Source organism: Lytechinus pictus, chromosome 15, assembly GCF_037042905.1.
Source record: "Lytechinus pictus isolate F3 Inbred chromosome 15, Lp3.0, whole genome shotgun sequence".
Taxonomy (NCBI): domain Eukaryota; kingdom Metazoa; phylum Echinodermata; class Echinoidea; order Temnopleuroida; family Toxopneustidae; genus Lytechinus; species Lytechinus pictus.
The window spans coordinates 1,261,807-1,285,918 of record NC_087259.1 but is presented as its reverse complement, the minus strand read 5'-3'; the positions used below and the strand labels follow the sequence as shown (position 1 = coordinate 1,285,918).

The 24,112-nt window shown below is 37.3% G+C and overlaps 1 protein-coding gene across 1 annotated transcript in view; it reads left to right on the top strand.

Annotated features, from left to right (window-relative positions):
- Window positions 1–4,035, top strand: part of LOC135156829 (uncharacterized) — a 31,348-nt gene extending 27,313 nt beyond the window's left edge. Inside the window, exon 3 of the mRNA XM_064110445.1 lies at window positions 1,964–4,035. Within this exon, the coding sequence (XP_063966515.1) occupies window positions 1,964–2,048 (85 nt within the window). The 3' untranslated portion in view covers window positions 2,049–4,035. The remainder of the gene's footprint in view (window positions 1–1,963) is intronic.
- The last annotated feature ends 20,077 nt before the right edge of the window (window positions 4,036–24,112 follow it).

Sequence of the window (24,112 nt, the reverse complement as noted above, 5' to 3'; positions counted from 1 at the left end):
TTTACTATGAAAATGGCTTAATTTTGATGTAAGTGTTAAGTATTGTCTAAACCCAATGATTTCTAACGAAATATATCATAGCTTGTGTCATAAAGGTGATGAATGCAGCCTTTTAAAAATGAAAAATGGCCGCCATAGTTCCTTATCTTAATATGTAAAATTTGAATGGGGAAAGATAATTTCCACAAAGAAACATATTGCAGCCATTTTGAAATTTAAATATAGCATTTATCACCTAAATAACATAAGAAATGATCTATTTGGTTAGAAATCATATTTTCAGACGATATTTCACTCATACATGCAACATCATTTAGTCAAGCTAAGCCAAATTCTGTTAAAATTATATGTTCCCATTCACAAAGTACATAATAAGCCTACCGTTAGGGCCTGTAGCGGCCATTTTGACTTTCAAAATACATTATTTATCACCTACCTGGCAGAATGAATGATATATCTTGTTAGAAATTATGTTTTCAGACAATATTTTACTCTTAAATCACAATTATATGCATGTTATGGTGCTGACTCCTGTGAAAATTGGTTTCCCAGATCGATTGTACATAATACAGTCAATGTCTTTTGGCGGCCATTTTGAAAGTCAAAATACAATATTTAACACAAATATGAAATCCGAATAATATATTTCGTTGCAAATTATATTTGAAGACAGTATTCCACTAATTTACCACAAAAGAATACGTTTTAGTGCTCACCTTGTGATTATTTTTGTCCTCTCTCACATCGTAGATCATAATTTTAGGGCCTTTGGCGGCCATATTAAATATCAAAATACAGGGTTTATCACATACATGGCATGTTAAATAATAAATTTAGTTAACAATAATGTTTTTAGTCAGTATTCCACTCGTTTATCTTAACAAAATGCATTTTAGTGCTCACTCTTGTGATTTTTTTGTGTCACCATTCACATTGTACATAATAGTGTTAGGGCTTTTGGAGGCCATTTTGAATATCAAAATACAGGATTTATCACATAACTGACATAACAAATGATATATATCGTTAGCAATCATGTTTTCAGACATTGCTTCACTCATAGATCATAATTACTTGCATTTCAGTGCTCAATTTTGTAAAAATTAATTTTCCCCATTCATATTGTACAGGGGTCTATGATGGCGGCCATTTTGATATCAAGAAAATAAATATTTTGACAAAAATCATTTTTTCAGATATTATTTCACTCCGGCAGCACAATTGCATGTACTTTATAGCCAATGTGTGGACATTTTTATGATTTTCATGGGTAATTTGAATATTTTGGCGGCCATATTGGATTTTGCCAATTTGCAGAAAATGCTCAAGGTTACACGAGTAGCATCATTCAGATTCGGAATCAGCACCCTCAAATTGACAAGAAACCATAAAAAAACATTGTGTATATAAAAAAACAAGGTTCGACCCCTTCTATCCTGGACTATTTCCACTCTTATAAAAAAAACTGTTCTTACTTAATAGTTTTCAGGGTAGCATAGGATTGCCCCAACCAGTGGCGTACCTACGATTTTCCACAGGGGGGCAAAACCGGCCGAAAAATTTGACAAGCAAAAAAAAAAAAAAAAAGGTCTTCAAGCTGGTCAGGGGGGGGGGGCAAAATAGGTCTTCAAGCTGGTCAGGGGGGGGGGCAAAATAGGTTTTCAAGCTCGTCAGGGGGGCAGGGATACGTCATTTGCATGGGTTGTGACTCGTCAGGGGGGCAGACTGCCCCCCTGCCCCCCCCCCCGTACGTACGCTAGTGGCTTGCCCATATTCAGTGTCGCTTTAATTCGCTTGGATTCCATTATCAAGAAAATTTATCAGTTCACATAAATAATAGGAATAAAAACATTCACATACATGTATAAACAATTTTAAAGTGCGCCACGTACAGGTCTCATACATATACCTTTTTCTGATTTAAAGTTTAATAAAGACATTTTTTTCATATTTCTCTTTTCAGGGTTCGGATCTTATTTCACGTCATGCCTCCTCATCACGTCGGTATTGGAACTGGGAAGATCTTAACTGACTTCATGAAAAAGTGACAACACAAACGGTTCTCGAAGATTCAACTTACTGCAACTGAATGCTGCACGAATGATGCCAACTAAACACTAAATATAATCGAAAATTTAGATTTACTTGCAGCTGTCAACCTTTCCATGAGGCAAAGAGAGTTCGCGAAATAGAACCCTTGACACCAATAGAATAAAAGTTGATACCTTCATTAATTGATATTCAGAACTCATAATAATGTGAATAATCGATCTATACTCTTACCTACATCGAACATTTAGATTGCATGGACTAAGCTGACCATTCTGAGGTGTTTAATTAATTATGACTGATATGATATATACATCAAATATATTTCTGGATTTTTTGTGGTGGAAATATGGCATAAACAAACACTTTAATACTAGCTAAATTTTTTGTTCATTTACTGTTGTAATGAATATTCATGAGTGGAGTCCGAATCATGGGATAAGGAACCCAGAAAGTTCATCTGAGATGGAGCCATCTGGGGCCTACATTTTCTTTTCTAAAGCGAAATCAACACATAATGCATCCCATTAATAAATTCCCACTTGTAACCCAGTCGGGTTATATGGGCACAGATAACAATGATTGGCTTTTATATATATCGCTTTATCAATCTACGACTGCAAAGCACTTCACAATTATTATTACCCGGTCACTGGATTCATAGATTTTCTAGCAGCCTGTTAGGCGCACACTTGCTAAACCAACCACAATGATAGATGTTTCCTACACCCCGGGGGCCATTTCCATTGACAAGTGGATACCATAAGTGAACATGGGGTTCGAAAAGCACCCTAAGCAAGTATTTTTCATTTTCTGAAAATGCACCCCTTAAAGGGATGGTCCGGGCTGAAAATATTTATATCTAAATAAATAGAGTAAAATTCACTGAGCAAAATGCTGAAAATTAGATCAAAATCGGATAACAAGTAAGTGAAATAACAAAGTTATTGAATTTTAAAGATTAGCATTATTCCGATGAAACAGTTCTAGGCATGTCTTTATGAATATTCATTAGATTGACTGATGATGTCACATCCCCACTTGTTCTTTTGTATTTTATTATATGATATTAGGTTTATTCAATTTTTTTTCCAATAAATTGGATTGACAACTGATTTAGTGCATTAGATATTTATTGCTGCAACTTATTTCATTATTTCAACGGAAAGTGGGGATGTGACATCATCAGCCTACCTAATGAATTTTCATGACGACTGTTTTCACAAAATATTGCTGAATTTATTATTTGTTATCCAATTTTGATGAAATTTTCGGCAATTTGCTGTGAATTCTACTCTATGTATATAACTATTTTCAATCCGGAGCATCCCTTTAACGATGTTGCAAGTGTAGGCCTTTCATTTATTTTTAAAGATCATTAAGTGCTCCAAATACTACGTTCACTTCAAACATTTTCTCCCTGGTCACCAAATTCCCTCGTAATATTTTTAAGGAGTGTCATTGTTCTATTATACCTCCTACGTTCAAAGTCTTAAAAAACGCCACAGGAGAGAGTGACGATTAATACAAACCCATTTTCTGATAACCAGTCCTACCCCCCTCCTTTATCGTTAAATGCCCTCATCTGCATCTGTAACATTAATCAGGCCCTGATGCATAATATAAATTAAAAATTCTCAAGCATTTTGAAAATGTTATTTTTTTTTCGCTCGGTCGCTACGCTCCCTCGCACGATGTTAGAAAATATTATTATAGGAGGGGGGACTTGCTGTTTGGTGTGTGTAAGGCTATCCACAATAAGCCATTTTCATTGTATTGAAAAAAATAACGACGTCGAAAAATTTTCAAGCCCCCAGAAGCCCCCCCCCCGCAAAAAAAAAATCTTGTGTTAAATTGTAGTATACAGTTTTACCTCTGATTGTAAATACTTCCTTCTTTGATCTTAGAATGTAGCAATTTATATGCTAATGCACATCATTTGTGATGTTCTTCTTGGTTTTGAATATAAACTGAAAAAACACTGGATTTTTTTTGTTGAGAGTGATCATTCCGGTTGAGCGTTTTCTGAAACACAAATGTGCACATTTACCATAATAATTATGAGTCCATTTAGATGTTTTAATTGCTCATAATTGGGCTATGGCGAAAATATATATTTTCAGATTGTATTTTTCTACATAATATATCAGATCATATAACCTTTTGAATCTTGAAAAGGAAAGGAAATGAAAAGGAGAAGAAGGGAACAGAAGAAGAATAAGAAGAAGAAATATAAGAAGAAAAGCAGAACACAGGAAAAATAAACCACTCTATTTTATCTTTTTATAAAAAAACCCACACGTTAGCGTTTGGAAGATAATTCTTATATAACGTCCCCAGTCCCGACACCACATCCCCATTCCTCGATCCCCCTTAATATTCCTCTTCCAAAGTTTCACTTTCTTTGTCTTCTTCACCCGTATCTTCTTACTGCTTCTCTCGATATTTTTTTTTCAATCCCACTCTCATGCACCCTTTCTTTCCTTCAGTTTTTACCTTTTTACTGTTCTAATACTATATACATGAAAACAGCTTTCATCCATGTAGTTGAGTCGGATTTTTTTTAACCAACTTTTTTTTAATTGGCTGAAGTGTCTAGTTAATGTATCTTGGTGTTCCCTTTGCCAAATCGTGTCCAATGGGGTAAAAATTACAATTTTGGCGGCCATTTTGGATTTTTCATGAAAATCAATTTTCCACAGACAATGGGAAATTCTTAGATGAATACGCTTTAAAGGACAAGTCCACCCCAACAAAAAATTGATTTGAATAAAAAGAGAAAAATCCAACAAGCATAACACTGAAAATTTCATCCAAATCGGATGTAAAATAAGAAAGGTATGACATTTTAAAGTTTTGCTTAATTTCACAAAAAAGTTATATGCACATCCTGGTTGGTATGCAAATGAGGAGACTGATGACGTCATCCACTCACTATTTCTTTTGTATTTTATTATATGAAATTGAATTGAACTGAATATTAGTCACTAACATAAGTCTATCTATTTGGCTAATGGCTTGACTAATATCTGGCTTAAAATGACTTGTTTAAGCAGGGACTAACGAACCTTCGGAATTACGAACCTCATTTCGTTTTCGGACTTACGAACCTTCGGAATAACGAACCTTCGGAATATCCGAACCTTCGGAATAACGAAGCTTCGGAATTACGAATGTATGCGAAGCCATAAAAGGGCACTTCTCTGTCAAAATTGGTATTTTGATGCAAACGGTTATTTTCACCATGAGATTATCATCAACGTGAAGTAGTTGTGTGTTTTGCAGTAATCAAGTTGAGCAAAGCCCTTTTGTAATATACATGATGAAATATACATTTAGGCTTTGTTTTCCGCGAGTGAGCGGTACTCATCTCACCAATCGAATAATGAGAGCGCGAAGCGAGAACTGAAAATTTGTGATATTCCAATTAAACTGAAAACTGGAAATTTTAAGCACTTTTTGTAACCAAGAACAAGATGAGTATCTTATTATAAAAAATGGATGCAAGCGTAAAACGCGAGGCAAAAATTTGTGATATACCAACATGAAAAATGGACATTCTAAGCACTTGCTGTCGCATACATTCGTAATTCCGAAGCTTCGTTATTCCGAAGGTTCGGATATTCCGAAGATTCGTTATTCCGAAGGTTCGTATTTCCGAAGGTTCGTAAGTCCGAAAACGAAATGAGGTTCGTAATTCCGAAGGTTCGTAGTCCGAAAACAAAGTGAGTTTCGTAATTCCGAAGGTTCGTCAGTCCGAAAACGTAATGATTAACGAACCTTATTTCGTTTTCGGACTAACGAACCTTCGGAACAACGAACCTTATTTCGTTTTCGGATTAACGAACCTTCGGAACAACGAACCTTATTTCGTTTTCGGACTAACGATCCTTCGGAACATCGAACCTTATTTCGTTTTCGGATTATCGAACCTTCGGAATAACGCCACAAATGTTCGTATATAAACGAACCCTTTTACGTTTTCGGATTAACGAACATCGAGGTATAGGCAATTTGCGTGTTTCGGAATTACGAACCTTCAGAATAAAGAATCTTCGGAATTAAGAACCTTCGGAATTACAAAGTGTAACCCTTGCTGTAACCAAGACAAAATGAGTACCTTATTAAACAATAATTAATGCGAGCGCAAATCGTGAGCCCAAAATTTGTGATATTCCAACCTGAAAACTGGATATTTTTTTTGTGTGCATTTTTGTAACCAAGGAAAGATATCTTACTAAACAATAATTGATGCCAGCGCGAAGCGCGAGCAAAATTTTTGTTATTTTCTAACCTAAAATGTGTTGTTTTTCTTCAAAAAGGGCATTTCATTGTGAAAAGGGGCACCATTTTGAAAAAAAAGAATTTTTCCCCTACGAGGGCAAGTCCCCGGTTCCGTCGCCCCTGCTTAAACAAGTCATTTTAAGCCAGATATTATTAGTCAAGCCATTAGCCAAATAAACAGGCTTATGTTAGTGACTAATATTCCGTTCAATTCAATTTATTCATTTCCATATTCAAATACTAAAAGTGTTGGGACCTAAATCAGCTAACAGTGACTGGATGAGAAAGTTTTTTTTTAATTTGAAGAGAGAGAGAAAATATGTTTTGAAGCATTTTACAGCTTGAGTAAAAAGAATGCTTTTATGACAGCATTAACTGTACATCTCCCCAAGTTTTTCATTTTCCCCCCAAAATACATAGATACATAAATTAAACATTCAATGATGCGTGCATCAAATAAGAGGTTAGAAAAGAGCAAGAGAGATAGAGTGAGGGGTGATCGAGAAACAGAGTGGGAGGTCGAGAGAATTGAATAGAAATAGAGAAACATGAAGAGAGTACTAACAATTTATAAAATACAATCATGGTTTGAGAACAGAGACTCGTTGGTAAGGTATTTTGTTTGTATCATAATAATCACAAACAATAGCAAGAAACTACATAATATGTGTGGTGGTATGTTCCCCGGTATGTTATGTATCCCTGCAATGGTAATACAACATATATGACGTTATATTATCAGCCTTGTGTTTCATATTTTGAAAGAAGGAAATTTTTAACTTGCCCTAGCTCTTAAAGGAATTTTTCGTTGGGCACTAACCATGCTAACAAATATAAAATGAAAGAGAATTCCAAATGTCCAGTATGTCGAATAGATCTACCTGTCAACGGGAAAGAGCTGTTCTTGGGTTTTCTAAGGTCCTTTTCACACGTGAATCATCATTGTAATGATGGTTGCTATTGTAATCGTGACTGTGATTAGCGTTCGTGATTCCAATCATTTTTAGTCTGGATTCACACGTGCTTAATATTCGTCATTAGCCTTATTTTTCACTGGAATCATCATTCAAATTACGATTTTTTTTACCGTGTGAAAGGGTGGTAAATTAATATTTTTAGAGGTCGGGTTGGGTAATTATGAATAAATGTATTGAAACGGAATATTTTAAAAAGGTTGTCTGGAAGTTCGCGGATTTGGAATCGGAACATAAAAAGAACAATTTGAAGGTAATGAATGTCATGTATGGTCAGGGTTCTCAGCTTACAATCCGGGGGAACAATGGGTTTGAATGAGCTCGAGAGTCTGACCGCCTTTTGTGCACACGGTACCAAATCGCAAATTGAACGATGATTCCAGTGAAAAATAATTCTAATGACGAATTTTTAGCAAGAGTGAAACCAAACTAGAATCAAGAACGCTAATCACAATCACAAATTCAAGTCATACTCCGGAGGTGAATTCCAGGGCCTTTTTACACTGAATCTTAAATCATCTTTGCAATGATGATGTTATGGTGACTGTGAATAGCTTACGTGGTTCCATGGGCGGAAATCTGTCCCGAAAGGTAGGGGGGACAAAACAGGGGCGGATCCAGCCTTCGCCAATGGGGGGGGGGGGGCGATTTTTTTCCAGCCATATGTTAATCCCCGATCGGCCGCTCGAAGACGATTTTTGTTTGTTTCATTGAAGGAGTATATAGTCCTCATGGCCACTTTTTAGCTTTATTCTTATAATTCAACATAAATATATAATATCATAATCCTTATCTATATAATGCGAGTGCGAAGCACGAGCAAATTTATTTATTTATTTTTTTTTTTGGGGGGGGGGGAATTTTTTGTATTTTTTCCTAAAATTTGAACATTCTGCATGGGCAATGTTTGTTATCCTGAAAAAGATGTATATGCAACTAAATAATTACTTCGAACGCGAAGTGCGAGCAGATGTTAACTGATGGAAAAGGTTAGCCATGAATACGTTACATATTTCAACAATCAAATAATGCGAGCGCGAAGCACGAGCTTAAATTTTTGCCTAAAGAATGGAAATTCTAAGCACTTTTTGTAACTGAAACATATAATAGGTATATAACTAAACAATTGATGCGAACGCGAAGCGCGAGCGGAAAATTTTGAGATTTAGACCTATAGGAACGAGACACTCAATTCATGTTTTGTAAATCATGAAAAGGATGGGTAATTGGGGGCATTCCTTACACCCGGTCCTTACCTTAATAATGCGAGTGCAAAGTGCAGCCATAATTTTTTTTTTTTTAAACTGATCGAGAAGGTACTTGTTAAGGACTGTTTGCACTTAGCCATGAAGACGTTACATACATGTATTTCAACAATCAAATAATGCTAGCGCGAATCGCGAGCTGAAATTGTTGACATTTCTACAAAAAGAATCAAAATTTTAATCAATTTTCGTAATCGTGAACGGGGTAGCTATATAACTAACCAATTGATGCAAGCGAAGCGCGAGCAGAAAAATTCGAGATTTAGACCTAAAAACTCCCGTTTTCTCTATTCATGTTTTGTAAATTATGAAAAAGATGAGTAATAGGGGATCTTTCTACATTAATAATGCGAGCACAATGCGCGAGCAGAAAATTTTTGATATTGCGATCTGAAACTGGATGATTTAAATAGAGAACAAGTTGAATATCTGAATAAACATGCGCGTGTTTCAGATTTAGACCTAGAATCTAGGCATTCTACACCTCTTTTATCATGAAAATCTGAAAAAGAGTCCATTTCAGCTATATATTTCAAGCACTTTGTAAGAAAATTGTGAGGTGGATATGGATAGCATATAAATAATAAAGAGCTGATATTTTTCATTGTCATTTGAGTTTTGACATAGGACCGGGACATCCTTGGGACATGTCATATGAAAATGATGACTATCTTCCTATTCCTCTTGCTAAGCGCGAGATGAAACAAAAGGGACAATTTAATCGTTAAATTATTATATATCTTATATCTTATTTATTAATGCCTAATGAGGGCGAGAAATCTGATGATATTATGGCCTGAAAATTGGACATTTCAAGCAATTTTGTAATTATGAATTATTCATCAATAGAATGCATCAGTCAAAATATCTTTTAACCATTAATGCGAGCGCAAATCGCGAGCCAAAATATTTGATAAACTGTCACGAAAATCAATATTGAGACATTAGTGGAGCGGTTATGTGACAAAAAATGGCCAAGATGCTCGGATCTGGCAGAAAGTGTGAATTTTGGCATACAGGGGTATTTTTGGGCGCTGATTTCAAAAATTGCCGGCCCCACGCGATTTGACCATCGGGTCGGCCGCCATTTTGAAATCCAAGATGGCCGCCATGAAATATCATTAAATGTCAATTTCTTGAGTTTTACATGGCATGTGACACTGAAATTTGGCATATAGGGGTATTTTGAGGCACTGATTTCAAATATTGCCGCCCATCAGCAATTTGACCATTTGGTCGCGGCAAAATGGCCGCCATCTTGAAATCAAAATTGGCCGCCATGATATATTATTGCAATCATTTTCTCGAGTTTTATATGAACTGCGGTATTGAAATTTGGCATATAGGCTTAATTGGGGTGCTGATTTCAAATATTGCCGGCCCCAAGTGATTTGACCATCGCGTCGGCCGCCATTTTGAAATCCAAGATGGCCGCCATTTTGAAATCATTAATGTCATTTTCTTGAGTTTTACATGACGTGTGACACTGAAATTTGGTATGTTTGGGTATATTTAGGCACTGATTTCAAATATTGCCGGCCCCCAGCAATTTGACCATTTGGTCGGCGGCTAAATGGCCGCCATTTTGAAATCCAAGATGGCCGCCATGAAAAATCATTAAATGTCATTTTCTTGAGTTTTACATGATATGTGACACTGAAATTTGGCATATAGGCTTAATTCGGGGTGCTGATTTCAAATATTGCCGACCCCAAGTGATTTGACCATCGGGTCGGCCGCCATTTTGAAATCCAAGATGGCCGCCATGAGAAATCATTGAACTTATTTTCTTGAATTTAACATAATATGTGCCCCTGAAATTTGTAGTATATCGGTATCTGGGTGAGTTCATTAAAAAAAATTGCTGGCTCCAAGCAATCTGACAATTGGTCAGCGGAAAAATGGCCCACATCTTGAATTCGAAGCTGGCTGCCTTAGAAATATTGCAATTATTTCGTTGAGTTTTATATGATCTGCGGTATTGCACTTTGACATATAGAAGTAGTGTGGGGAGCTTATTTCAAATATTGCTGGCCCTCAGCGATCTGATCCCCTGAGTCAGAGTTATACGGGCCAAAGATATTCATTCGAGCCAACCCATTTAATTCTCAATTTTTAATTTTGATATTGCTGATTGACAAAGATGAATGAATATGATTGATAATCTAACACTGATTCTAGGGAGGGTAACTTTACTGAACTTCCTTTTTTTCAAATTGGGAAGATATATCACCACTTTGGAACTACAATGTATTTTTATACTGGCGGGAGAAGTATTGCCATTTTACTGTCTCAAGTGATGAATTTGATCCTGTCAGGTGTAGTCTTCATAAATGCCGATTTATTTTTAAAATGAGCTGGTCGAGGTACCCTTTTCTGGTCAGATATGGAATGTCAGACATATATCCTATCCACTGGACAGGTAGTAAACATTCAATTCTCGAATTTCATCCTTCTTTTTTTTAGAGCGCCTCTTTAACACACGAGTCTATGGGAAATGTTTTAGGCCCGTGATACCTCAGTTGCCAAATGGCAGCCATCTTGAAATCCAAGATGGCTGCCATAAAAAAAATCATTGAAAGAAATCAAGTATCATAATTATAACGTAGGTATTTTTTTGAAATTTGGCATCATGGGGTATTGAAATTCCCCCCCCCCCCCCAGTTATCTGTCTAATAGATATGCTGCAAAATGGCCACCATCTTGAAATCTAGAGAGGATCGACTGTCATGAAAATTCATTGAAATAATTTTCTTGAGTTTTAAACAATTTGAAGCACTGCATTTTAGACATACAGGCAGGTTTTGGCCTGTTGGTTTTAGAATATTGCTGCCCCAGTGATTGATCCACCGGGTGAGCTGAAAATGACCGCCACTTTGAAATCTAAGATGGCTACTACGAAATATCTTTCAAAAATGTTTTCCTGAATTCTACATTACCTGTGACACTGTAAATTGGTATGAAGCAAAAACTTGTATTGTATGATTTCAAATATGGATAGATAATGAACATATAACACATAACACACTTTATCTGCCATTTTAAATTCCCATATGACCCACATGACATAAAGGACATGATTACCTAGCTTAGTTCTAAATATTGATTATTGTGGGGGAAAATAAGTACAATATGATAGCACGAATCAAAATTAATGTATGGTATAACTGATGGTAATCCATTTATTATTGCTATCAATCATTTATATGCTAGGCAGTTGACAGTGAATCTTACAGATCTCCAGGAATTACTTTGGAACGATTCAATTGATAACCATCGTGTGTTCGACAATCTGACAATGGGAGCATGTTCGCCTCACGATCGGGAGATCAAGCTCCGACAGCATCAGACCAAACGATGTTAAAAGAGGGGAGTTGCTTCTACCTTGTTTGGCGGTCAACGAATTAAAGGGGAAGTTCACCCTGACAAAAAGTTTATTGAAACAATAACATAATAAATAATGAAAAAAATATTGAAGGTTTGAGGAAATTCCATCAAATATTTAAAAAGCTATTGGAATTTCATTTAGTGTATTTGTGACGTGAGATGCAAGCAGTTCCCCCATGTTTCTTACAGTACAAAAATCAATGAAATGTAGCCTCCTCAAAAAAATGAAAATGTTTTTTATTGAACCCTCAGTATATCAACAAACAAATGATTTCACACCTGCTCCAGAAAGAAAAAAATTACCCATGATGAATCATTTATGCATTTTTATATCACACAACATAATGGGGCAGCTGCTCGTACAGTATATGACGTCACAAATCAAAAACTTAAAATTCTGATATCTTAGATGGATTTTTTATATCATATTTTCGTGTGTTTTTACAACAAACTTTTCTCAGGGGTGAACTTCCCTTTTTAAGGGATAGAGCAATGTCCGATGTGGCGCTGCTAAGTTGCTGCTGGGCTCACGATCTACAGGGTATGGGCGAAATAAATTTTCGGAGCATTTCTGTTACTGAATTCTATTTTGAACAATAAAATATGTATTATTATCATCCATCATTAATATTAATTCATCATCGTCATCATCATCATCATACCACTATATAACCATCAGTACTTCAAGTCTGGAGCAGTTTTCTTCATGTCGATTTGTAATAAAATATCACAATTAATGGAGCAATATTCTGAAACCAGCGGGCCAAAAACCTGCCTGTATGTCTAAAATGCAGTGCCTCAAATTATTTAAAACCAAGAAAATGATTTTAATGAATTTTCATGACAGTCGATCCTCTCTAGATTTAAAGATGGTGGCCATTTTGCAGCATATCTATTGGACAGATTACTGGGGGCAATTTCAATATCCCTAGATGCCAAATTTGAAAATAATACATTACGTGATACTAGATGAAGATATTTTTTTTCAATGATCTTTTTTAATGGCAGCCATCTTGGATTTCAAGATGGCTGACATTTTGCTTCTGACTCAGGGGATCAGATCGCTGAGGGCCAGCAATATTTGAAATAAGCACCCCGCACTCCGTCGATATGTCAAAGTGCAATACTGCAGATCATATAACACTCAAAGAAATAAATTACAGCGTCTCAACAGAAAATGATTGTTCCGGATGGTTATTATTCAACCAAAGCCACTTCAAATGTGTAACTGCAGAAGAAGCTAGCTGGTTTGTGTATGCATGGTGCTTCATACTTACGTAACATCTATATCAGCAATTAAGGGTGCCAAAGTATTGTAATCCTTGCAACGGACAAAGATGTGTTGGATTTGTTTTCAGTGCCAATACAATGGGTTTTACTCACCATTATAATGTTGTACATCATTCAAACTTGGTAACCATATTGGAATTCAAAATAGCATATATTTATTATGTTTTTTTTCATTGATCAAGGATGCAAAGATCAAGTTTTTCTCCAAATTCAAAGTGTTAAAGGCCATACGTAAGACTTGAGCAAATTTTATCTTTCATGGCGGCCATCTTGTATTTCAAAATGGCAACCAAACAGGGGTCTGACAATAATCAGTGCCTAAATATATGCCTATATGACAACTTTCAGGGCCAGAGTTCATAAAAAACTCATGACAATTATCATTGCTTTTAATTCATGGCGGTCATTTTGCCGAAACCCGGTGGCCGGAAAAAATTAGTGCCACGTACTTCTGTTTGCCAAAGTTTGGTGTCATATATAATGTAAAATCCAAGAAAATTATTTTGATATGGTTTTTCATGGCAGCCATCTTTCCGCTAAACTGGTCAGATAACTTGTGGCTGGCAATATTTGAAATCAGCACCCAAAAATAGGTACTCTATTTGCCAAAGTTCAGAGCACACGTAAAATTCAAGAAAATTATTTTTAGTGATTTTCATGGCGGCCATCTTAGATTTCAAGATGGCGGCTGACCTGGTGGTAAGACTATTTGAAATAAGTGCCCTTAACTACACCTACACTGTATATGCTAAATTTCAATACCATAGCTCATACAAAACTAGAGAAAATTATTGCTATATTTCATGGCGGCCATCTTGGATTTTAAGATGACGGCCATTTAGCCGCCGACCAAATGGTCAAATTGCTGGGGGCCGGCAATATTTGAAATCAGTGCCTAAAAATACCCCTATATGCCAAATTTCAGTGTCACACGTCATGTAAAACTCAAGAAAATTACATTAATTGATTTCTCATGGCGGCCATCTTTGATTTCAAAATGGCGGCCGACCCGCTGGTCAAATCACTTGGGGCCGGCAATATTTGAAATCAGCATCCCGAATTAAGCCTATATGCCAAATTTCAGTGTCACATATCATGTAAAACTCAAGAAAATGACATTTAATGATTTTTCATGGCGGCCATCTTGGATTTCAAAATGGCGGCCATTTAGCCGCCGACCAAATGGTCAAATTGCTGGGGCCCGGCAATATTTGAAATCAGTGCCTCAATATACCCCAACATACCAAATTTCAGTGTCACACGTCATATAAAACTCAAGAATATGACATTAATGATTTCAAAATGGTGGCCATCTTGGATTTCAAAATGGCGGCCGACGCGATGGTCAAATCACTTGGGGCCGGCAATATTTGAAATCAGTACACCAAATTAAGCCTGTATGCCAAATTTCAATACCGCAGTTCATATAAAACTCGAGAAAATTATTGCAATAATATATCATGGCGGCCATCTTTGATTTCAAGATGGCGGCCATTTTGCCGCCGACCAAATGATCAAATTGCTGATGGGCGGCAATATTTGAAATCAGTGCCTCAAAATACCCCTATATGCCAAATTTCAGTGTCACATGCCATGTAAAACTCAAGAAATTGACATTTAATGATTTATCATGGCGGCCATCTTGGATTTCAAAATGGCGGCCGACCCGATGGTCAAATCGCTTGGGGCCGGCAATTTTTGAAATCTGCGCCCAAAAATACCCCTGTATGCCAAATTTCACACTTTCTGCCAGATTCGAGCATCTTTTTCACATATCTACTGGACTACATACATAAATCGCCAATTAAAATGCGAGCGAGTAGCCAGCGCTATCTGATACGTTTTGACAATCAGACTTGATTTTTTTTTCAAACTAAATGGAATACACAAAAATAATAGGTACTTAATAAATCGAAATTTGCGAGCGCTCAGTGCGAGCAGAAAATGTCAATATTCAGACCATGAAGCTGTCACTTTTACAGAGCACTTTTAAAAAATCAGTTTGTAAATCACACAAATAATGAAAGTTCGATTTCCGAGGTGAAATGTGTAATGTATATTGACTTCCAAACTTGATATTTAAGCTCCATTTTGAAAAATCACCTGACAGGCAATGCGAGCGCGAAGCGCGAGCGAAAATTTCATATAGTGACATGAAATATTTTTTTTATTTTCCCAGTCTTCCCCTCATCTTATTTTAGTCACTCTGGAAAATTTGACAAGCTCCCCCCCCCCCAAAAAAAAAAAGAAGTTTTCACCCAAAATGTAAGGTCATTTAGTCCAAAATACATGTATTATTTCGAATGTGAATGATGCATTTTTCTCCATCATAAAAGACCAAAAATAGTAGGGGGACATTTGATATTGTGTCCCCCCTACTATTTTTGGTAGGGGGGGCACGTCCCCCCTGGGATTTCCGCCCATGCGTGGTTCTAATCATGTTCTAGTTTGGTTTCACACGTGCTAAATATTCGTCATTTGCAGTATTTTTCACTAAAATCATCATTCAAATTACGATTGATTTTTTAACGTGTAAATTAAGGGCCGCCAGTTGAGTTTCACTCTAGTAAACGCTTGACATCCAAAACATCTTTTGGGGGCGGAGCTCAGGTGACCTTTGAGCATTGTATCACGGAACGGTGTATTTGCGATGCAGTTCTTTGATTGAAAAGTCACCAAGGGGCCTTTTCACACGTGAATCTTGAATCACCATTGTTAATGATGTGATTACCGTTCGTGATTCTAATCATGTTCTAGTTTGGTTTCACGTGTGCTGAATATTCGTCATTAGCCTTATTTTTCACTGGAATCGTCATTCAAATTACGATTTTTTTTTACCGTGTGAAAGGGCGGAAGGACATGTACCGCCATCGCTCGGGAATTCGAATTCAAATCAGTTTTCGAGTGAACGTGCAGACGAATTGAATCAACATTCTCGTGTGAAAAGGCCCTGAGTTTGTACAAATGCGACCAGTTTTTTTTTCTGAAATCAATTACAATATTGAAATGATTCAAAATATAGTACAAAAATACCAAAATAATAATGGAAAAGGGTCAAAGCATATAAAATATCAATCAGTGGTTCGAAAAAGAGTACCCCAAGTTCCATGACATAAATAGGAAGGAATTATGAAAGAGAAAGGGTAATCATGTCGGCGAAATAGGCCCTTTACACTCTTGAAATCAAGAACATGTAGGCCTAGTATATAGCCCTATAACTGATTAATGGTGAAAATGAAAAATAACCAAAATAACACAAATCATGTATTATTATGATTATTAGCCTGGTTAAAAATAATGACGAATTTTATATATTTTTCATATTCAAGTCTATCTCTGCTATTTTTACTCTCTATCATAACATGGGGCCAATTGCACGAAAGGGTCTTTGCAAGGACCGTCTTTCGTGTCGCCCATATTTTATGATGCGCCATGTGAAACACATTTTAAATAAATTATCTGCAAACATATTTCATTCGTCCGTTTAAATAAACAAAATATTTGTTTATAGAATGATGTGATATATCAAGAAATTGTATAAAATTTGATTTAAAAGCAAGCTAACGAATCTTATCTTTTATCATAAATTTAATCAGAAACATCCCGGTTATATCGTATCATAAAAGATGGGCGTCACGAATCGGCCCATGATATCTGACTGTGTATCTATTTACAGAACCATAATTTTCAAAACAAAAGCAACAGCAGATTATTTTTCGCTGAACCCCAGACCTTCGATTCTCGTTGTATTGACTGTGTGCGCTGTTTTACCAATGTATTCGGAATCATTGAAAATTCCGTTCACTTGAATCATGCACGGCGGTTGCAAACTGGAAGGTCGATGATGAGATGGGGAGACATGGAGAACTAAATTCACAGATTTTTTGTTGAATCGGAAACTATACATCAAGAATCATGGATTCTTTGGTAGAGGATGACCCAACATTACCGGTCAACTTCGGTGAAAGGTAAGATTTGTATTCATTGGAATAAAATCTCCCTTTGTCAGCACTTGGCAGTATAATACTAATCGAGCAGAACGGGAGCCATACGGTCCACCGCCCGGGCCCCGGGCCGCGCCCGCAAAGCTATGCGATGCATAGACCAAAAGCTTCAGTCTCTGTATTTTGGTTGTTCCGCTGAACTACGTTGGCTCCACTCACCATACATAGACTGAAGGGGATGGGGCCCCGTACCTACAGCCAACGTATAGTGAACTAGCGTTTTATAGATCGCGATTTAAAACTGTTTTTTAAGCAAAATTGAAAGTTTCATGGTTTCCATTATCAGGTAAATATAAATAACTTAAGTAATTGCATACCTTGGGCCGGAGTTATTGAAAAAAATCCTCTGGATGATTGAGAAATCTGTCATCTAAGACATTTTCACCTGACCTGACGGTTTTTCTTGCAAGTTGCCATCTTGAATGACGTCATTATCGTATTAACTTAATGTCTCGAATCGATATATCGCGATTATAACTAGTAGTGGTAGTACTAGTAGTACTAGTAGGATAACTAGTATCGTTTATCTTCGGTTTCGTTCGCATATGGAGCAGATCGTATAATATCGAAAGCAATATCGATATCACATTCGTGATGTTGACGTTCGTTTGTAAATATTTTATAGTTTGGCTGCCATTTTGACCATTTTTATCGTGTTCAACCCAATTAAACATCGGTAAAGTATATTTTTCATGCCTTTTTCATCTATATCGTTTAAAGTATTTAAATGTTAAAACATGAAGTTTTAAAAGTTTGTTGTTTATACATCCTTAGATTGTAAATTCGATGTGTAAAATTACATCAAACTTTGGACTGTGAATTGACAAAAGGGAGGGAATGAGAACACATGCGAGCCCACACGTACACCCTACCGTCGGTAAATGGGGATTACAGTAAAATGTCAGAAATTGTTGAATAAATCCCCAGAAACGACGGTTATTCCTGTCTATGCGATGCATAACCCAGGGAGCTCCGGCCCGCTGCTCTGGCCGGAGCCCAAGGGCCTGTTGCATGAAAGGGTCTTTCGTAGAACCATTCTACGTAAGAACGAGATATTGCTCAACTGTTTCACAAAGCCGATTTGGGCGATACGAAGAATGGTCCTTGGAAAGACACCTCCAGCTCCAGACATGTCCTACGTAGGCATGATCTTCTTTGCACACCGCCCGCTAGACAGGAATAACCGTCGTTTCTGGGGATTTATTCAACAATTTCTGACATTTTACTGTAATCCCCATTTACCGACGGTAGGGTGTACGTGTGGGCTTCTTCTTCTTCTTCTTCAAGCTACACTGCCTCCTTCAATCCTGAAGATTCTTGCAGTATTGTAGTACCGGGGACCGGCAGGTGCAATACACCGGGTGAACACCCTACTCTTTGACGAATAGTGTATTGGTTTTAACGTGCATAGGTTGTGACTCTCCTGTACACGGGACCAACATTTGCGTCCTTTCCGATGGACGGAGTGTTTTCCAACTGCATTCACACCCGCACTGAACACAGCGGTGAGGCACGTTAACACACAACGCTAGCATCAGTTTTTTTTGTTAGACGTCTTCCGGCATGCTGCGGGACTCGAACCCACGCACGTTGAGATCTACGATCTTATCCGGAACAGGCGCTCTAACCGACTGAGCTACACTGCCCCTCAGTGAGCTACACTGCCCCCTCACTGGCTCGCATGTGTTCTCATTCCCTCCCTTTTGTCAATTCACAGTCCAAAGTTTGATGTAATTTTACACATCGAATTTACAATCTAAGGATGTATAAACAACAAACTTTTATTTTTAAAACTTGATATTTCAATGTTTAAATACTTTAAACGATATAGATGAAAAAGGCATGAAAAATATACTTTACCGATGTTTAATTGGGTTGAACACGATAAAAATGGTCAAAATGGCAGCCAAACTATAAAATATTTACAAACGAACGTCAACAATCACGAATGTGATATCGATATTGCTTTCGATATTATACGATCTGCTCCATATGCGAACGAAACCGAAGATAAACGATACTAGTTATACTAGTACTAGTACTAGTTATAATCGCGATATATCGATTCGAGACATTAAGTTAATAACGATAATGACGTCATTCAAGATGGCAACTTGCTAGAAAAACCGTCAGGTCAGGTGAAAATGTCTTAGATGACAGATTTCTCAATCATCCAGAGGATTTTTTTCAATAACTCCGGCCCAAGGTATGCAATTACTTAAGTTATTTATATTTCCCTGATAATGGAAACCATGAAACTTTCAATTTTGCTTAAAAAACAGTTTTAAATCGCGATCTATAAAACGCTAGTTCACTATACGTTGGCTGTAGGTACGGGGCCCCATCCCCTTCAGTCTATGTATGGTGAGTGGAGCCAACGTAGTTCAGCGGAACAACCAAAATACAGAGACTGAAGCTTTTGGTCTAACCGCCCGCCACCGTCGGCATTGAGAGAAAATGCGTTTACGGCAAGCCACACTGACATATCACCTTTAAACATTTTTGGGGGGTTGCACACTGATGCATTTTATCTGGGATGGCGCCAAGTTATTTTTTATATGGGGGCTAGTTGTAATCAATTTCAGGTCGTCTTTTTGCACGGCAAGACGACCAAAAACATGTCATTTTAACTTCTCCGGGCATTATGTCCGGGGGTAATGTAGGCCCAAATATATATTTTTTATATGTTTTCTTTTGTTCTCCGTCCTATCCCCACACCATTTCCATTAATTTTTATTTGAAATATCGAAATGGGCGGCACTATCTCTCGGACCCCTCATAGTCCGGGTTATAATTGAGCAAGGTGCCACACGGAAAAGGAGAAATTTTCACATAGTGCTTCTAGACCAGTTTTTTACGTTGAATATGAATATATGAGGTAACCAGGCTGTATCCTGAAAATTAACCCGTGAGGGCGCTTTTTTCAAAATGGCCGCCAAATTTTCAGAACATTTGAATTTTCGTACATATATTTTGACATAAACATTTCATTGCCATGAAATTAGTGTCATGTGAAAGAAAAATAAATTTCCTACAATTTGGTACCATTTATAGTGGATAAGTAGGTCATTTGGCTGAGATTTTAAGTAGAAAACTTCATTTTTTGTCATTTTTTTCCAAAAATTGAAAATTTTGCAAATACATGATTTTACATAATTCTAAGAAAAATGAATCAATTACCTTGAAATGTTCCAGAAAACTTTATTGATATACTATTATCATGTGGATGAAATTTCAACTCTGTATCATTCATCTTAGCAAATTTATAAGGTATCAAACTTGAATACCTCAATTTCAGAAATGTCGCTTTTTGTATGCATTTCCATAGACTAATACGTATAACATGTATAATATGTATAATGTATAGTTACAAAATAAATGCAATTATCTCTGCTCGTTAATCACTTGGATAGTTAAGAGTAGGCTTTTCTCTATCAGCTACATAAAACAAAATGTTGGCACATCAAGGCCTAACACTCTCATGGGGTGGGGGTGTCGAAGCCCCCCCCCCCCTGGCTATATCATGTTGTTGTATATTGCCTATTTGTTGGAAAAAATCACTGTTTTTTGGAGCACCCATTGAGGCAAAAGGCATTTCTGCTATACAGTACAGCCACTTTAATTACTTTGAAACCACTTGGAGAGAAAAAGAGTAAGCTTTTTTCTACCAGCTACATCAAAAGAAGTGGCACGTACATCGTAGCCAACCCCTATCGGGGGGGGGGGCTGGGGAAGTCACCCCTCCCCCTTTTGCTTATTGCCAATTTATTTGAAAATTCACCATTTTGGATTCAACATTGAGTCAAAAAAGCGTTTGTGCTTTATAGTATTTTATTGACTTGAGAGAGTAGAGTTTGTTCTACCAGCTGCATAAATAAGCGCTAGCACGTCGAACCCTAGCCCTCTCAGGGGCTGTCTAAGTCACCCCTCCTCTATATCATGTATGTTGCCTATTTATTGAAAATGTCACCATTTTGGATCACCCATTGAGGCATAAGGGCGTTTCTATATCATACAGCCAATTTTATTTTCTTGCAATTACTTGGAGAGAAAAGCTTAGACTTTGCTCTATCAGCTACATATTACTAAGAAGCGCTGGCACATCGAAACCTATCCCTCTCAGGGGCTGTCTAAGTCAACCCCTCCCCCTCTATATCATGTATATTGCCTATTTATTGGAAATTACACCATTTTGAATCGCCCATTGAGGCAAAAGTGCGTTTCTACTTATAGTACAGCCAATTTTATTTCCTTGCAATGATTTGGAGAGGAAAGAGTAGGCTTTGCTCTATCAGCTACATGTAAACAAGTGCTGGCAAAGAAAAGCCTACCCCCTCCGGGAAGCTGTTGAAATCACCCCATCCCTTTTGCATTATAGCATATTTATTGAAAAAAAATCACCATTTTGAAGCCCCCATTTACGCAAAAAGGCGTTTCTGATATATAGTTCTGCCACTTTTACTGCCTTGAAACCACTTAGGGAGGAAAGAATGGGTTTTGTTTTATCAGCCACATATAAAGAAGTGCAGGCAAATAAAAGCCTACCCCCTCCGGGAGTCTGTTGAAATCACCCCATCCCTTTTGCATTTTATTGCCTATTTATTGGAAAATTCTCCATTTTGGAGCCCCCATTTAGGCAAAAAGGCGTTCCTGATATATAGTTCTGCCACTTTTAATGCCTTGAAACCACTAAGGGAGGAAAAAATGGGTTTTGTTTTATCAGCCACATATAAAGAAGTGCAGGCAAATAAAAGCCTACCCCCTCCAGGAGGCTGTCGAAATCACTCATCCCTTTTGCATTATTGCCTATTTATTGAAAAAAATCACCACTTTGGAGCCCCCATTGAGGCAGAAAGTCATTTCTGATTATATTTCTGCCGTTTTTGTCTCACCTGCATAGCAGAGTGAGACTATAGGCGCCGCTTTTCCGACGGCGACGGCGGCGGCGACGGCGACGGCGTCAACACCAAATCTTAACCTGAGGTTAAGTTTTTGAAATGACAGCATAACTTAGAAAGTATATGGACCTAGTTCATGAAACTTGGCCATAAGGTTAATCAAGTATTACTGAACATCCTGCCTGAGTTTCATGTCACATGACCAAGGTCAAAGGTCATTTAGGGTCAATGAACTTAGACCATGTTGGGGGAATCAACATCAAAATCTTAACCTAATACCCCTTTCATATTGCGCTTTTCACCGGCGAACTTCACCGGCGAAGTTCGCCAGCGAAGGGGAAAGTGTCCAGTATGAAAGGTACACAGGAGAACTTCACCGGTGAACTTCGCCGATGAACTTCTCCACCTCTAGAGGTGGAGAACTTCGCCGGCGAAACTGTTTCACCGGCGAAGTTCGCCGGTGAAAAGGCCAGTATGAAAGCAAACCGGAGAACTTCTCCTCTTTAATGACGTCAGAGGTCAATTTTTTTCTCTCCCGAAGTCCCTTGTACCGAGATTCCGCGTGCGATAGTTGCAAGCTCAGCTGAATGCTATGGCCAAGTAGATACCCTCGAACATAATTTTTTTTTACTAACAATATTTATTAAAAAGCACTTTTTACATGTATAAAATGCGCAAAAATTTAAAAACAAGGTGATATTGTTTGTTTTTATCGTAATACTTCCAAAATATGTTATAATTATTTTTTTGATACCTTTTTGTAATAGGTAAGAAGTAATGTTTTACAATTTTCTTTCGTTTGTTCTGCAATCACTTGTTGACTTTCGCCGGGGAAGAAATGTCAGTGCGAAAGGGTACATTTTTTTTCTTCGCCGGTGAAGTGAGGAATGCGAGGCGGAGAAGTTCGCCGGTGAAGTTCACCGGTGAAAAATGAAGAGGGCAGTATGAAAGGGGTATAAGGTTAAGTTTTTGAAATGTCATCATAACTTAGAAAATATATGGACCTAGTTCATGAAACTTATACATAAGGTTAATCAAGTATCACTGAACATCCTGCATGAGTTTCACGTCACATGACCAAGGTCAAAGGTCATTTAGGGTCAATGAACTTTGGCCGAATTGGGGGTATCTGTTGAATTACCATCATAACTTTGAAAGTTTATGGATCTGATTCATGAAACTTGGACATGATAGTAATCAAGTATTACTGAACATCCTGTGCAAGTTTCAGGTCACATGATCAAGGTCAAAGGTCATTTAGGGTCAATGAACTTTGGCCAAATTGGGGTATTTGTTGAATTACAGCCATAAATTTGAAAGTGTATTGGTCTAGTTCATAAAACGTGGAAATAAGAGTAACCAAGTATCACTGAACATCTTGTGCGAGTTATAGTAGTTTTCAAAATCAGCACTGCTGCTATATTGAATCGCGTGATGCAGGTGAGACGGCCAGAGGCATTCCACTTGTTCACAATTGAAAACACTTGGAGAGAAAAAAAATTGGCTTTGCTTTAACAGCTACATATTATAAAGACATGCTCACAAAAAAGGCCTACCCCCTCCGGGAGGCTGTTGAATTCACCCCACCCCTTTTTCATTATTGCTTATTTATTGGAAAATTGACCATTTTGGAGAACCCATTTAGGCAAAAAGGTGGTTCTGATATAATAGTTCTGCCACTATTACCGCCTTGAAACTACTTGGAGTACCTCTAACAGCTACATATGAAGAAGTGGCTCTACTATATACCAGAAACACGTTTTTTGCCTCAATGGGGGCTCCAAAATGGCGAGTTTTCCAATGAATTGGCAAAAATCGTAAAAAAAGGTGGGGTAACATCTATAGTCCCCTGAAGTGGGTTAGGCTTCGTTATGGCAGCAATTCGTTATATATAGCTGAAAGAGGGGAACCTACTCTTTCCTCTCCAAGTGGTTTCAAAAAGAGAAATTGGGTGTTTTATA